General features: G+C 44.3%; 1 protein-coding gene across 6 annotated transcripts in view; it reads left to right on the plus strand.

Annotated features, from left to right (window-relative positions):
• ACD (ACD shelterin complex subunit and telomerase recruitment factor) overlaps positions 1 to 15,308 on the plus strand; it is a 1,158,043-nt gene that overhangs the window by 800,700 nt on the left and 342,035 nt on the right. For all 6 annotated transcript variants that reach the window (XM_069613510.1, XM_069613508.1, XM_069613512.1 and 3 more), the window contains one exon: positions 8,993 to 9,076. In XM_069613510.1, the coding sequence (XP_069469611.1) occupies positions 8,993 to 9,076 (84 nt within the window). The remainder of the gene's footprint in view (positions 1 to 8,992; positions 9,077 to 15,308) is intronic.

The following is a 15,308-nucleotide window of genomic DNA, read 5'->3' on the forward strand; positions in this document are numbered from 1 at the left end:
TCCGTTGTTCCATTTATTGTTTTTTCTAAGATTCTGGATAATCGTCAAATATTATAGGAGTTTATTGCTTGGGCCAAAAATGGTATTAATGATTTTGCTACGTCTACTGCCATTAATCCCCCTTCAGTACTTCTTCGTGGCCTGGATCTAGATAGTTTGGCTATGTCTGCTGTTTCTAAAAAAAAAACTCCTGTGAACAAAAGTCCTAAATAACATATACCTCCCCAGTTTCTAGGTAACCAGGGATAAGCTTTTTCTCCACATATAAAATACACAGGGTCACCTACATACACTGGTTCTACTTCCCTATTAAGAATCGCTGTATTCATACATCTAGTGAATGTCCTTACTAAATAGGAGCCCTTCTTTTGTAAACAAAAAGGAACAGAAGTGGGATGTAGTTTACTGTGTAAGAGGGGGGCACTGCATCTTTATTTCCTTCTGATCTTATGCAAAATATGATCACAGATGATTTTTCTGGTGGAGACAATCTATCTTGTGGCATTGGGTTGGGCGTAGCTTTTGGTATTATCATTCATGCTCTATGAAATATAGAGCAACCTATGGGTCTCATGATAATCTCCTCAAATTCATTCATGTTCGTGCTATCTAACTGACCCGTTTCACTCTTATTCCATTTTCCATAATATAATGTACTCAGAGATGCACTGCATGCAGAACTTAATGTTAGTGGTTGCACGTACCAACCTATTCCTTTACCACCATGTTGTGGCAGATGAGCACACACCAAACAGTTATTCTTTTTTAAAATTGAATGTGTCATGTTCATTATTTGTAGTAATGTGTTATTCCCATACCCCTCTCTGTCTTTCTTCCATTGGGGACAGAGTGTAAGTAATTACGTGGACAGGACTTTCAGTGGTGGAAATGTTTCTAATGGGCAAGAGGATTTCTAAGGGGTGCATTTCCTCTAGATACCACAATACTAATGCTGTTGTTACTAGGGCTATTATACTCATTATGCACATGATTACTTTTAAAATCAGCATACAATTTTTCTGATAACCCTTTTTGTGCAATTTTTCAGTTTCTATGTTTGATTCATTATTAACCTTATCAGCAGTGGTGCAGGAGGGGGCAAAAGATGGTTCTGGCATTTTCTCTCACGTTCCGTCTTCCTCAGCAATTTTCGTCGTGGATATCTCTCCTCGCGGCACTCGTCCAAATGTCAATCAGTTCGATAAATGTCAACTCTCTATTTCTGTCAGTTCTCAGCAGCCTGGATTGATTATACGTTGGGCAAGATCTCTATGCGTTAGCACACTGCTTAAAGAACTCCAGAGCAGTTATCAATTGCCTTTTGTACCATGTGCGCCCGCTTGTCCTCTCGGGTTCAGGACACATGGATCTATGTTAGCACCGAGGAGTCTCGTTGTTGGGCTGTCTGATTTGCACAACCCTCACGCAACTCTCCTCTAGGCCTCCAGTTCCTATTTCATCCGTGAATAGGAAACAGAGGCAGCAAAAGATCAACAAAATGAAGATTTGATCACTCCTTCTTTCGGCGTCGTAGATTGTACCGCCTTGCTCCTGGTACTGTGTGGTCGATGAACAGTGCTGGTGCACTTCCAGACTCAAGCTCGGAGTCAGCCTGTGGCGCAATGGCAGATGCTGGTGGGCGCCAAAGTGGTACACGTTTCGTGTCGTCCAGCAGTGATGCAGATTCTGCTGGCCAACATTGGGGCAGTCATTGCCATTCCTCTTTTACAGCAATCTTTTCAGGCTTTCTTTCAGGATCAGGCAGATTTTGTGGCAAAGAACTGGCAACTGTGTCTTTTGTTTCAGGAACCGCTGCTTCTTTCTGGTCACCTTGATCAAACAGTTTTTCAGATGGTGACGGGACCTTCTTGGCATGGGTTGCGTGTATCCACGCCTTGCGCCCATCCACGCGAATGGCCGTCTGCGTTGTCAGGAGTATTTGATAGGGACCACGCCACCTGGGTCCAAACAATGTTTTCCGCTCAAAGTTTTTAATTAGCACCCAGTTTCCTGGTTCCAGTGCGAGCCTGGGACAGTGTATCTGATCGGTAATGCCTCCTGCACCTGCTGATGAATCAAACACAATTTTTGAATCAAGAGATTACAATAAATGCTGAGCACAGGTTATTCAATCTCCCTAAGCCTTTTCGGCTGAGGTGCACACCAAACATTCGCCGGTCTCCCCATGACTATTTCATATGGGGAGTGCCCAGTTCTTGCCTGCACAGATGTTCGCATACACAGTAGTGCTAATGGTAATGCATCTACCCAATTTAGCTTGCTTCCTCCGCATATCTTGCTAATCTTAGATTTCAAGATTCCGTTGTGGCGTTCAATAAGACCGGCCGACATCGGATGTCTCGAACAATGGAATCGCTTATCGATCCGGAGACCTGGGCAAATCTGTAATATTACTGCGCCCACAAAATGTGGACCGTTATCTCACCATAAGACACGGGGCAAGCCAAAACAGGAGAAATATTCCTTTAACATTACTTTCACCGTGCTCATGGCAGTGCAGTCTTTCAATGGATATGCTTCCACCCATTTGCTAAATGCACATATGAGCAGTAGGACATACTTCAAGTTTGGGCATCTCTCCATCTCTATGAAATCAAAATGGATTACCTCAAACGGCATAGAGGGAGGACCAAAACTGCCTGTTGGAGTCACTGTTCCCTTCCCCACATTGTGTTGTAGACACGTGATGCAGTTCTGCACCAACCTCTCTGCATTTTTCTTTGTGTGCATTCTCCCATACCGTGGCTAGATGCTGGACTATTTTTTTGGCACAAACGTGAGTGGGGCTGTGGGCCATCGTGACCATCGCAGTTACATAGGAATTGGGCAGCATCCAGTTCCTACTCTTCTTGTCCACCCAACAACCCTCTAGATCTAATTCTGCAGAGCCCTCAGCCCACCCTTGGATCTCATCAGCAGTAGCTTCTGCCTGCATCTCTTTGACAGTGGCAATTCCATTTTCTATCATGCAGGGCACTTCCTCCGACTGTACTGTCAACATTTTGGTATTCAAGTCAGTGGCAGTTTGCTTCGCAATCCTGTCAGCAAATGCGATTCCCTCTCCCACTTTGCATGTTACTTTTTTATGCGCCTCGCATTTCATTATTGCCAGGTGCTTTGGACACGTAAGTGCAGACAATAATCGTACAATCAAAGGGCCATGTTGTGTTCTAGCCCCATGTGATTTTAGGAAACCTCTCTCAGCCCATAGTCGGCCGAAGTTATGAACCACTCCAAAGGCGTACTGACTGTCAGCATATATATTTACACTCAAGTTTCTGAAATCTCACAGGCTCTGGTCAAGGCAATTATCTCTGCTGCTTGTGCAGAGTTGTAGGGGATTCTTTTACTCTCCACAATACTTTTCAATGTGGTGATAGCATAAGTGGCAGTTGATGTGCTATCTGGCAATTTAAAACAAGAGCTGTCACAAAACAGCTCTCCATCTGGCTCTTTTTGTGGGGTATCTGTTAAATCAATTCTCCCCTACGTTTCTTCCTCAGTAACCATTAAACAATCATGGGGAGGTGTTTTATTTCCATCAATTTCTTCTGTGGGCAGTGCAATTAATTCAGCAGGATTCAAAGCGCTACACCTCATAATTTGGATGTGTGGTGCGAATAGGACAATTTCATATCTAGTCATTCTAGCAGATGTGAGGTGTTGATTCTGTGTTCTATTTAATAGAACGTCTATAGCATGTGGCACCATCAAAATTAAGGTGTGCTCCAATACCATCCCTTCTGTTTGTTTCACTGACGCAGCAGCCACTGCAACAGCTCGCAAACATTGTGGTAATGCGCGCGCTACAGGGTCCAGCGCAGAAGGAAAATAGCCGCACGGCCTCATTCTTCCACCTTGTTCCTGTGTTAAAATTGCCAACGCGCAGCCGTCATTCTCATGCACAAACAATCGAGAAAAAAAATCATAATTTGGTGTGCCCAAAACTGGAGTAGAACATAATGCAGTTTTGAGCAAGTCAAATACTTTCTGACAATCTTCATTCCACTGCAAAGACATCACAACATCCTTTTTTGTCAACTCCACCATTGGTTTTACTATTAAGGTGAAATTGCCAATCCATTGCCTATTATGGCTCTGACTACTTTCTGTGTTTTTGGAATAGGCATACCAGAAATGCTTTCTATTCTCTCTGGCGTCAGTCTTCTCCCTTCTTTCGAAAGTAGGTAGCCCAAATAAGTCACCTCCTTTCGAGAATATTGGAACTTTTTTAAGCTCGCTTTGTGGCCATGCGTTGCCAAATGTGTTAACAACAAAACAGTACTCTCTTTACAAATTTCTTCTGTATCTGCAGCAATCAACAAGTCATCTATATATTGTAGCAATATGCATCCTGTTGGTAACTCTAGCATATCTAAGTGTTCTTTCAATGCTCTGCTATAGATGCTTGGACTTTCTGTGTAGCCTTGAGGGATGCGCGTGAAGGTGAACGATCGCCCTCCTAATGTGAAGGCAAACAGATATCTACTTCCTTGGTGTACTGCAATGCTGAAGAAAGCATTCTTCAAATTAATAACAATAAAGTATTCTGCTGAAGCTGGAATCATTGTCAAAATTGTCGTAACATCTGGGACCAATGGAAATGGAGGATCTACTACCTTGTTTAGTGCACGCAGATCAATTATGAAACAATATAGTACCTCATTACCTCCTTTCTTATACACTGGAAGAATGGGGCTGTTACACATGCTGCCTGTAATTTCTTCAATCACCCCCAATTTTACCAAATCAGACAATACTTTTCAATCCTTTCTCTCCTTCTGCTGAAATTTTATACTGTGGAATACGCGGCAACGTTACTCCTTCTTTTAACGTAATTTTTCACTTGCTCTATTTTCAAATATCCCACATCATTATCATTTGTTGCCCATATACAAGATGGCACTTCACTCAATTCCCCTGGCAAAGGTTTGGACAAAAATTCTGATACTGGTACATTCTGTGGCGAAATAGTCAAAAATACTCCATCTGGTGTACAGTGTATAACTGCACTGAGTTTTTTCAACAGGTTTAAACCTAACACATTTTCCCCGCAGTTTTCTGTAAAGAGAAATGGACAGTATTCAGTGAATGGACCTAATGTTACTGTTTCTGGTTGAGACTCTGGATTGATTACTTGGTTACCTGCGAACCCTACTGAAATATTTTTATGCCCTGACAGTTGTATCTCCGGAACCAAGTGATGGTCTATTGAACACTTCTGCACCTCTGTATCCACAAGGAAGCTGTGTTCACTATTCCCGACTTTCATTTCTACGTAGGGTCCTTTCTGATTCAAGGGAATAGACACTGGTTCCAACCCCTGTCTTGGGCTGTCCTATTAAGGAAATAACACATCATCCGATGTGTAGTCGCTGCTGTTATTATAGTACGCATTCGAATGAGTATCGAAAAATGTTCCCGCCCCTCCCTCTATTTCCATTTTGCATATTCTGCTGGCTCTGATTCTGAGAAGGGGTTTGACTTTGGGTTTGGGCACCATTCCCTTGACTATTTTGGTGTTGCTGCATATCATTCCTGTTATGCCCATTTGCTCCTGGATGGCCCTCTATGCTGTCTTCTCTGACCGTACCCATTTCTATTTTGCAGGTGTGGACATTGCGCTCGCCAGTGACCTTCTTCTCTACAATACGCACATTGATTCAATCCCAGGGGCCCTCTATGCATGTTCGAATTACCTCTGCCCTGGGGGGGGGGTTTCCTCTCCCTCTATTGTGTCCCGCTACTTGTTGGAGTCGCACCTCAACCATTGTTCGTAATGCTTCTACTCTCATTGGCAAGGGGCATTCATTACATACTTCATTTATCTCCCTTACGGGAATACTAGGATCCGAAATCCATTTCAACGCCTCTCGCATACACACTCTTAGTCTGTCGCCTGTCTGTCTTGACGACGGCAGATACCGCTGCTGTATATATGGCTCTACCGCTTCAGTTCTATCTCTCCTAATATCCCTACTCCTATACCCAGGTGTGGCAAACATTTCAGTATGTTCATCGTCAAGTTCACCTTTTAGTTCAAAAAGCCGATCTACATGTTCCTTCATCTCTTCATCATTCCCTCTACAACGGGCCAAAGCATTCAAATCTAGCAATCGTGGTGGTAACTTCCCAAGTATCTGTTTCCATCTTGCCACCAAATATTCACCCATGCATTCCAACAATACCTGTCTCTCGTTGCTCCTCCTGAAGTCAAATATCGAGGCCATCGCTGCCGTTTCATCATTCCCATCTATATACATTTAGGCCTGTTCTCGCAACTCTTGCTTTCTCTCCTTACTAATCGCGCTACGAGTCACTCTCGCACATCCACTCTGTCCGACCCCTTCTGTCTTTTCACCAGATTCAAGTTCAATTACAGGGGGGGGCAGATGGGACAGAAACTATCTATACTGAGGGAGGTGCAGATGGGGCCATGGGAACGGGCTGTATCTGTATCTGTTGCGATGCCGTTTGGCTAACCAGAGGCGCTGTGTGTGCAGTCTGTGGCTGTGCTAGGGTCTGAACAGCTGGGAGGGGCTGAGCAACAGGAGGGGGTAGAGTAACAGCTACTGACACAATCTTTTGAATCTCTCGGCTTGGGCTTTGGTTTGTGTCAGTCAATATTTTTTCTATCAATTCATCTGATGAATGCAATTCTCGTTGTGGATATATTTTTTCTATACTCAACTAACTTCTTTCAGATTTCGATTTATGCCTGCGCGCATGTTTCTCTCTACTTTTGAAACGGAGCATGGCTTCTCTCTTCCAATCCCTAAGGATATCAAATGCCGCAGGGCGTGTTTTCTTCTTCATTAATACCTTTTCCAAATTATCTATCCTCGCTATCTCAAAACTCCCATGTTCCGGCCACTGAAAATCTTCCTGCTTTCTGGTTTGTCTATGCCAAATCTCACAAAACATTATTGCTCCCACACCATACTTCACATACATCTCATACGCAGGCGTTCCCACCGGTGGCCAGTTTCCAAAGATTGTCCGCCGCAGCGGAAAAATCCTGCTACCGTGGACAATACCCCAGGCATGTTTTAACCTTACCCTTGGCTAATCAACCTTACACTGGCTGTTTGATTTTGCTAAATCAACTCTCAACCAATATCGGGATTACTTACGAATCAGGGCAGGACTCACCTGATTAATCAATTTGTCTTTTCAAGAAACAATTCGTCTGTATACTGACACAACCAATGACGACGTGTCTGCGTATCTTGGCTCACTCTGCCTCGTTTCGGGACCCTCGCCTCCTTGTTCTCTGGCTGGACACGTCGATCAGGGATCAGATGTGTGCAGATCTGCAAAGGAGTCTCTCACCTTTTCGCAGGGGCCCCCCAAACACCTCTTGATCCTGGCTCGATCGCCCCGTCCTCGCCGTTCTCTCCGCCTTCCTTATTTTACAACGTACACGATGGAACAAGTGGGGGAGGGTCCATATTTGGGCGCCATCTTGAAGGGGCCCCTGGGGGACCCTCGCGTGAGAAAACAAGGCACAATCACCACACACGAACTGATACGCCAGACACGAGGTTGTATTCCCAAAATCTAGGGTTTATTGCAAAGCAAAGTAAATTCAGTTGGCCAACTGGTCTCACGCCCCACGACGTGTGTCTATCAGACCTCGGGAGACGCAAGAGATCAAAAAACATACATCAGTTACATATATACAAAACAAGCATCTTGTAATCAGTAGTGTCACATCCAATACTGCCCCTCGTACTTTTCCTTTGAATTGGGCACGATGATTGACAATGGTGACGAGTATGACACCTTAAACATTCATTTTAGCAACAATTGCAATTTTGTAAGACCGCAGACATAAGTCTTTGTTGAAGAGAACATAATGCTTCTGTTCTCTCTAGCAAGCTGCGTGCGGGGGAAGAGACACATTCCAGGCCTTCCTATCTCCTAGCTTCTATTTGGATCCTGAGGGTCGACTCGCTCTCCAGGACTCTACAGGGTTTGGGGAAGGGGGGGCCGCAAAGAAGAGCATAATTCATGCCATTTAATGTTCGCTTCTAGTAGTACTACTGTGTTTTGAGACTTGCTGGCACCTGTGAGCTGATTAGGATGCCTCACTGCTCTCTTTCAAGGATAGCGCGCGGGAGGAGACCGGGCTTTTCTATCTGGTTGCTACGTTATGTTTCAACATGTCTCCCTCGGCCTTGCATTGTGCACTAGCAAAGCAGAATATTCTTTCAGCGAAGCAGTTTAACAGAAAGCAAAAAGCAAAACGTTAGAGAAAACAAAATGGCGATTTCAGTCACCTTAAAATGGCCGCACTTTGGTCAAGCTTATGGTTGTTCGGCCAACATGATACATAACATCGTGATCGAGGGGTGCCTACTTTTCTAGATCGACAACATGGCAACTGTTAAGTCCATATACTCCACCATCCTAACCTGGATGGCAGAAAACTGGTCATGGCTTAACGGTGAAAAAACCAAACGTCTGTTAATTGGATCATCCAATGCCTACTTCACAATTATGTTGGTCTGGACATTGCTAAAGTGCTTTATCGGTTAATTCCTGATCATGCACTCTCCTAAACATAAATGTATAAACAATCATCTCATCTTTCATTGAAAACACCGTAATTTTAACCATGTTTAATATCATTGGGTTTGTGTGGCTTGTAAAAAGAACAAAAGTTCATTCCTTCACTAGCTTTATGATCATAACACTGCATGTGTCAGCTTGTTCCTGTGATAAGTGACCTTTTTAGCCAAAATGCTCTTAAAATATTAAAGTAGTTGAATTTTTTGATGATCTCAAGGTTGACTGTAAATATGGTACTTATTTGAGATCTAAATGTTATAGCTATTATCTCGATTGAGTGGTTTCAAGCCTGTATCTTTAGGAATGTGTTGTCTTTTGGTATCAAGCCGCAGCACGGGTAAACCTGTCCTATGAAATCCAAATAAAAAGGGATCTATAATCTCTGCTTGCCTTACAGAATGGAAATATGATTATCCTGTGACTAATGACAATGATGAGCCTGCGCCTTCTCTGGAGGATGTGCTATCCAGGCTGCCATCTAGTAAGTATTGTGTGACGTATAATACACAGTCAGAAATGCTTTTAACTGTGCACATGTGCATATACCAAACAAATGGCAATAACAGAGGCACAGAGCTGTGTCAGGAAACAACACACTTCAGCAAGCTTATTTAGATGAAATGAAGCATCTGTAAGGTTTACATGCCTCATTTCGAAATAAATGAAGTAGTCACTAGTGGCGCAATTGTTTTTTATTAGTAGCCTTGTCAAAAATATCCTAATTAGCCTAAAATGAGTTATCCTGTAGGCCCCCTCTGCTCAACCCTTGTACAGTTAAATCATTCCCGCTCTCTGTTTTATTTTCAAACCAAACATTAGGGACACTGATGAGGCGACAGCGTCTCTCACAAAGTACCAATATTTGACTTGACTGATGACTACATGAAACGCATTCTTCACCTCGAAAGTGAAGTGATTAAATATAATTGAAGATGACGGCGTTCATAGAAAGCATATATGGAATGCTATTTCTCACATTCCGTAATCAGATATTTACGTCTGATGCGTGGGAATGAAATGAGCACATCCATAAAAAGGTGTTGCCAATGTTATAAAGACTGGGTTCACCACCATAAAGCCAAAATGCTCCAAAGAGACGCAGAACAAATGCTGAGGACTCTGGTAGCCAACGATTTGTGAACCTTGTGGCTACGGTTAAATTAACTAGATGGGACGCAAACAGTCTACAAAGTCATCTTATCCACAAGGATGTATGGGTGCGCTTTTTTAGCAAACTATATAGCCTTTCAGTTATCGACGTAATTCTAGAGAAACAAGATCTCAATCTCCCATGGGCGCTCTCATTCAATAAGGAAGCGGTTGAAGGCCTTGTTCGCAAAATCAAGCAACTCCAGGGCACCAGGCCTAGATGGACTTTCTAATGCTATGCTCAAGAAAGCACCTGAAGAATGGGCACTGTTTTGCTCAAACGTATTCAACATAATTCTAACCAATAAACAAATTCCACATTCATGGAGAGCTGCTGCCATTATTCCCAAATATAAAAAAGGCAGCAGATTAGATCCAAAGAGTTACCGCCCAATTGCCCTTCTTGATGTCCTGGGTAAACTATTTGCCACTTTGATCCTTGCCCGGCTAAAAGACTGGTTCAAGTTCTCCAGTCACTTTGATCAGAGGCAAACAGGATGTGTCAGGGGAGTTGGCTGCTCTTCGAATTTGTTTATTCTAAACGTCTTCAAACTACAAGTTTTAAAGGACAAAACAAAGATCTATAAAGCTGCAGTGGACCACAAGCATTCGACACCATCGACAGAGCCTTATTGTGGAACCAAATAAAGACTTGAGTTGCCCATTTGAAATCTTGGATCGTATCAAGGCGCTTTATACAGCAACCTCAATTCAAATAGGGCTGAATAAATCGGGCCTACTAACCAAACAAATACCAACCTTTCAAGGTCTGAAACAGGCCTGCCCTCTTGCAGCAGAACTATTTAACCTTTTCATTTCAGATATACAACATTTAATGTCATCTGAGGGATTCTTCCCTCTGAAACTTCAAGGATCATCAGTCGGATGGATGCTGTACGCCGATGATCTCATCATCCTAGATCAAACCGTGATCAGCCTACAGAGAAAACTACTTGACAAACTAAACACCTACATCCAAACAAATGGACTAAAAATCAATGCTCTGAAATCAGTTTTCCTGATTCTACAATCAACAGGGAAGAAGAAACGCCAAAGTTTCCAATGGTGAATCGGCAACCAAACACTAATGCAGGTGACTAATATGAGATATCGTGACGTAGACATAAATTTGAGCATAAATGATACACCACGTATTAAAGAGCCAAAGTCTAAAACTAAAAACTTTGCAACTCAAGGCTCCAACATCCACAAAAAATTTGGAAGGTTTTCATTGTTGCTAGTAATTAAGTTTTATAGACAGAAAGTAACACCTGTACTCACTGCTCAGAAGCTTCCCTATGCCCTCCTTGGGAGACATGGAGTTACCTGAAAGGACTGTTCTGGAGAAAAATCTTTAAATTGCCAAGTTGTGTCCCTATATCATTCATACGACAGGAACTGGGTCTGATCTCCATCTATGCAGCCGTTGTTCGGAGGTCCTTTGCCCTGTCCATGCAAAGTCACCCGAAGCAGTATGACATCCATCTGGATACTACAGCGACCCAAGATCAGGTACTTGCTCTCTGGTCCAACCAGTGCGTAACGGTAATGACAAAAGTGGATATAATTTTAGACCTCCATATGAATAACCCAGATGCAGCCAAAAGAAAAGTGTGGGACTGGGATTGGATAAAAATTGTTGAACACACACAGAAACATAATCCCCATGGTCTCATAACAACTGATACTAAATTAATTAGTGTGGTCCCAAAATATTTGAGAAAATGTCCCAGCCCCTATCACTGAAATTTGCTGCTACATATTAGATTGAATCTTTTTTTAACAAATCAAGTGCTGACAACCCGAAAAATGGGACGTCTGAGGTTTGTAGATTGTGCAAAGTCCAGAGTGAAATGCTAATGCACCTAACTCTTATGTGCCCTGAACTGACGGTTCTGGAAACTAAGTTCCTTGTGCCCTGATGTGCGAGTTCTGAAATTTAGAGGCTGAAATGTGGTGGGAGCTGTTGTGCAAAGGTGATAATGATTGAATATCTATTGCTCTAAAGTCTTTCATGATTGAACTATTTAAGCAATTTCAGCATAAAAAGGATGGGAGACTGTTTTTTTGACAGTTTACACAAAAACGCTTGTATAATTCTTTTAATTGTCTGTGCTATGAGAATTGGCAAATGTCTGTAACAAACCAAATGCCAAATAAATAAATAGCATTCCATTTTTCTTTCTCTCTATCTCTCTTTTTCATTTCACACTGATTTTTCACACATTGCATGTTTCTTTTGTCTTTCAATTTTCTATTTCCATCGTCCCTTTTAACCTTTCTTTCTCTTCTCTTTCTCTCTCCATATTGCGCTCTTCTTTTTCTTTCTATATATTGTGAGAAATCTGAGGGTATGCTCACTCCTAGACCCCTTGGATACTCTAAGCAAGTGGCCAGGGAAAGGCCGTTGCTTTTGGATCCTGACCCTGGGGGTGGACAAGTGAAAGAGGATCACCTGGGTGGAGGGGACTGGAATGCCATTGGGAGAGGCATGGTATCCCCCCTTTACCTACTAACGACCAACCCGGTAATACCCAATTTGCTTGAATCAAAATGTCTGTATGGACGTTTTTTTACCGAATTCGGGGAGTACCATTTGTTCGAAGCCCAAAATACCAAACATGAGCGGTGGCTGCGGGGGTGTCCCCCACACTCCATGTTCAGTATTATGTGCTTCAGGGGTGCACCCTGCATTCTTGACATTGGAAGCGGGGGAATAAAAAAAAAAGAACAAAAACATATGTAAATAAATGAAAAAGGGACGGTGCTGACGCTGCAGGGCTGTAGAAGAAGCACCGGCAGCCGGCGTGAAGTTAGGTAGGGGAGGGGGGATTAGTATGAGGAGGCTTCTGGCACAGGGATTTGGGTTGTTTCACCAAAGGTCAAACAGATTTGTGGCAGAATAGACCACGGACAATTCCGCCGCAAACCTTTTGACTTCGGTCCAACAACCTCGATTCGACCAACCCAGCCCTTGCCAAACCTTCATGGCTTATTGTGAGTTGGCTCCCCTGGCTTCCTCAGATATGACCATTGACAGCGCAGGGATGAAGAAGAGGCAACCAGGAGTAGTGAAGACTAGGTGCTTTTACCACTCTGGTACTTGGACGAGGAAGATTCCTGTTGAGAACTGTCAGGGTCAGGCATGTCCCTTTAATTATGGTCAGGCAGGTCCAATTGGATATTTGCCTCTCAAGGGGCTGCAGGTGTATATAAGGAGCTTCAATGAAGAAACAGAGAGAGAGGTAGTGTTATGCTCACCTGGTCTCTGCGGGGGCATTGGGGCACGGTTGCAGCCCTCCCTGTACTTGGATCCCCTGGCTCAGGCTTCTTCCTCAGCTCCTCTCTAATGTGGACTGCGCTGGTTGCAGACAGTGCCCCTGAGAGAATACGAGAGGCAGTGAGAATGCTGTAGTTGGACTATGATTTCCCTCGAACCCTTCTTCCCAGAATGAGGTCAGCATGCGTCCACCCATATGGTCTCACCTGCTTATTTATGAGGATGAACTCTCCGTCCTGCTTCTCAACTGCAGGGCTGCCTTTAATGGACCTAGTTCCTTCACTGGTCCGTGTGCGTGGCAGTCCAGACCGGCTGTGGCTGATCCACTTCAAAGGTAAGTGTTCCTTAACAATGATTATTGTCCGTGTCTTCTTTCGCAATGTCTTTTTTTCATGATTATTGTCCGTAAAACTTGTAATGTCTTTCTTTCTCCCCAGTAGGTGATGAAGGGCCCAGCGGAGTCGCGGTGTTGGGAGCGAGTCCCAATGGAGACCAGAAGAGTTTACGAGGTCCCCAGTAGAAAGTAAGTTGGGATCTAAGGTCAAGCATGAAGGATAAGTTGTGCGCAACCTTAGTGTTAAGTCTTTATGTTGTTTGTAACCTTGTTTGTCCTTTTTTCCCCGCAGGGATCGCCTGGCGACGTTTGACGAGAGGCAGCTATCCAGAGACTTGCCGGCGATTGCTGGATGGATGGATGGATCCGCGAGGCTGTTGGGAGAGATGAGCTCCTGCGTAGATTTGACAGCCGGAACAGGTGAGGATGCGCCTCGACTGCGATGACTGCTGGAATCAGGTAAGATGCGCTGCAGGCGATGGGATTGCGAGAGTCAGGTAAGCTGCGCTTCAAGTGATGGTATTGCTGGAATCAGGTAAAATGCGCACAGGAGATGATGTTGCTGGAGTCAGGTAAGCTGCGCTTCAAGCGATGGTATTGCTGAAATCGGGTAAGATCGCTTCAGCCGGCGGTGAGCGTTATGCTGCTAAAAGCAGACTAACGCAAAGCACTTGCATGCGGGCGGGGCAGGCTTAAATAGCCTGGCCCCAGCCATGCCCCCTTGGCTCTGCCTTGTGGCCCCACCTTGCCACTCCCAGAGGATTGTAGTCCAATGTTTCCCTATGGACACGCCGGCCTGGATGCACATGGGGAACCTGCAGGGAAGGAAATAACACCTGCACCAGAAATAAAGTGTGCAGAGCACACTTTCTCATGAGCCTGGTGCCAAAGGTGCCAGGACTGGGTCCACCTGGACCCTTTAGATGATGGAACTAGTGGTCCTTGCCCAGTGGCCATGACAGGTAGTGGTGTTGACGCAGCAGCAGAGAGGCCAAGAGAGGCCAAGAGAAGCCGCAGGGAACCGTGTATGTGAAGCACGCCGACAGTTAATGGAAGTGTGGCATGGGAGCTGGGGCTCCATGGAACCGATCGAACGTCGTGAAGGGAGCTGTGCAGAGAGGCTGCCCCTTTCCCCAGTGTTCAAAGTTCTCGTTCTCCTGTGGACAGAAGCTGACACAGGAGTGCCTGAGGGGCAGGAGGCAGAATTATGATGCGGAGAACTGAAGGCCGAGCTACCTGCACTGCTGGAAACTGGTGAGTTTCAATCAAAGGAGAAAACCTGGTATGCACGTTTATGAACTTTCATAGAGGATTATTTTGTATCAGAGTGATCACGTGTTTGACGGAACACACTTTCAAAGGGCTCCGGTTTGAATCCTTGTTAACTATTGAACTATTTTATAAACTTTATTTAACTTGCTTGACTTAACAATCAGGTGAAAGAAGATACTCTGTAAGTACATTAATCACAATTCAATCCCACAAAGTTCTATACTGACATCATGTACATTTCATTACATAAAGACCAGACAGACGTCAAGTAGCGATCAACCATTCAACCTTACATTTCAGAGGGTGAATGGGGGGGGGGGCTTCACTTTCAGCATTGTCACTGTTCAATGATTGCAGGTAGATGCGGAAGCAAGACCATATGTCTGCTGGCCTACTGGTCGCTGGTTGCAGTTCGGCCCAACGTTCCTCCCTGTCCAAAGCCCACGTGACTGCATGCAGCCATTGTCTTATAGTGGGGGTGCCAGGGCGCAGCCATAGTAATGCAGAATACTGCCAATATTATGCAGAGGCCGGCTAGCTTCCTATGATTGCCACAAATCTGTGGGAACTCATGGAACAAAGAAGACATAGGGCATGGTACAACAGCGCACTCAAGCATCTCAGACACCGCCTCACACACCCCTTCCCAGAAGGCAGCAATGTTCGGGCAGGACCAGA

Source organism: Ambystoma mexicanum, chromosome 5p (assembly GCF_040938575.1).
Source record: "Ambystoma mexicanum isolate Mex_15411 chromosome 5p, UKY_AmexF1_1, whole genome shotgun sequence".
Classification (NCBI taxonomy): Eukaryota; Metazoa; Chordata; class Amphibia; order Caudata; family Ambystomatidae; genus Ambystoma; species Ambystoma mexicanum.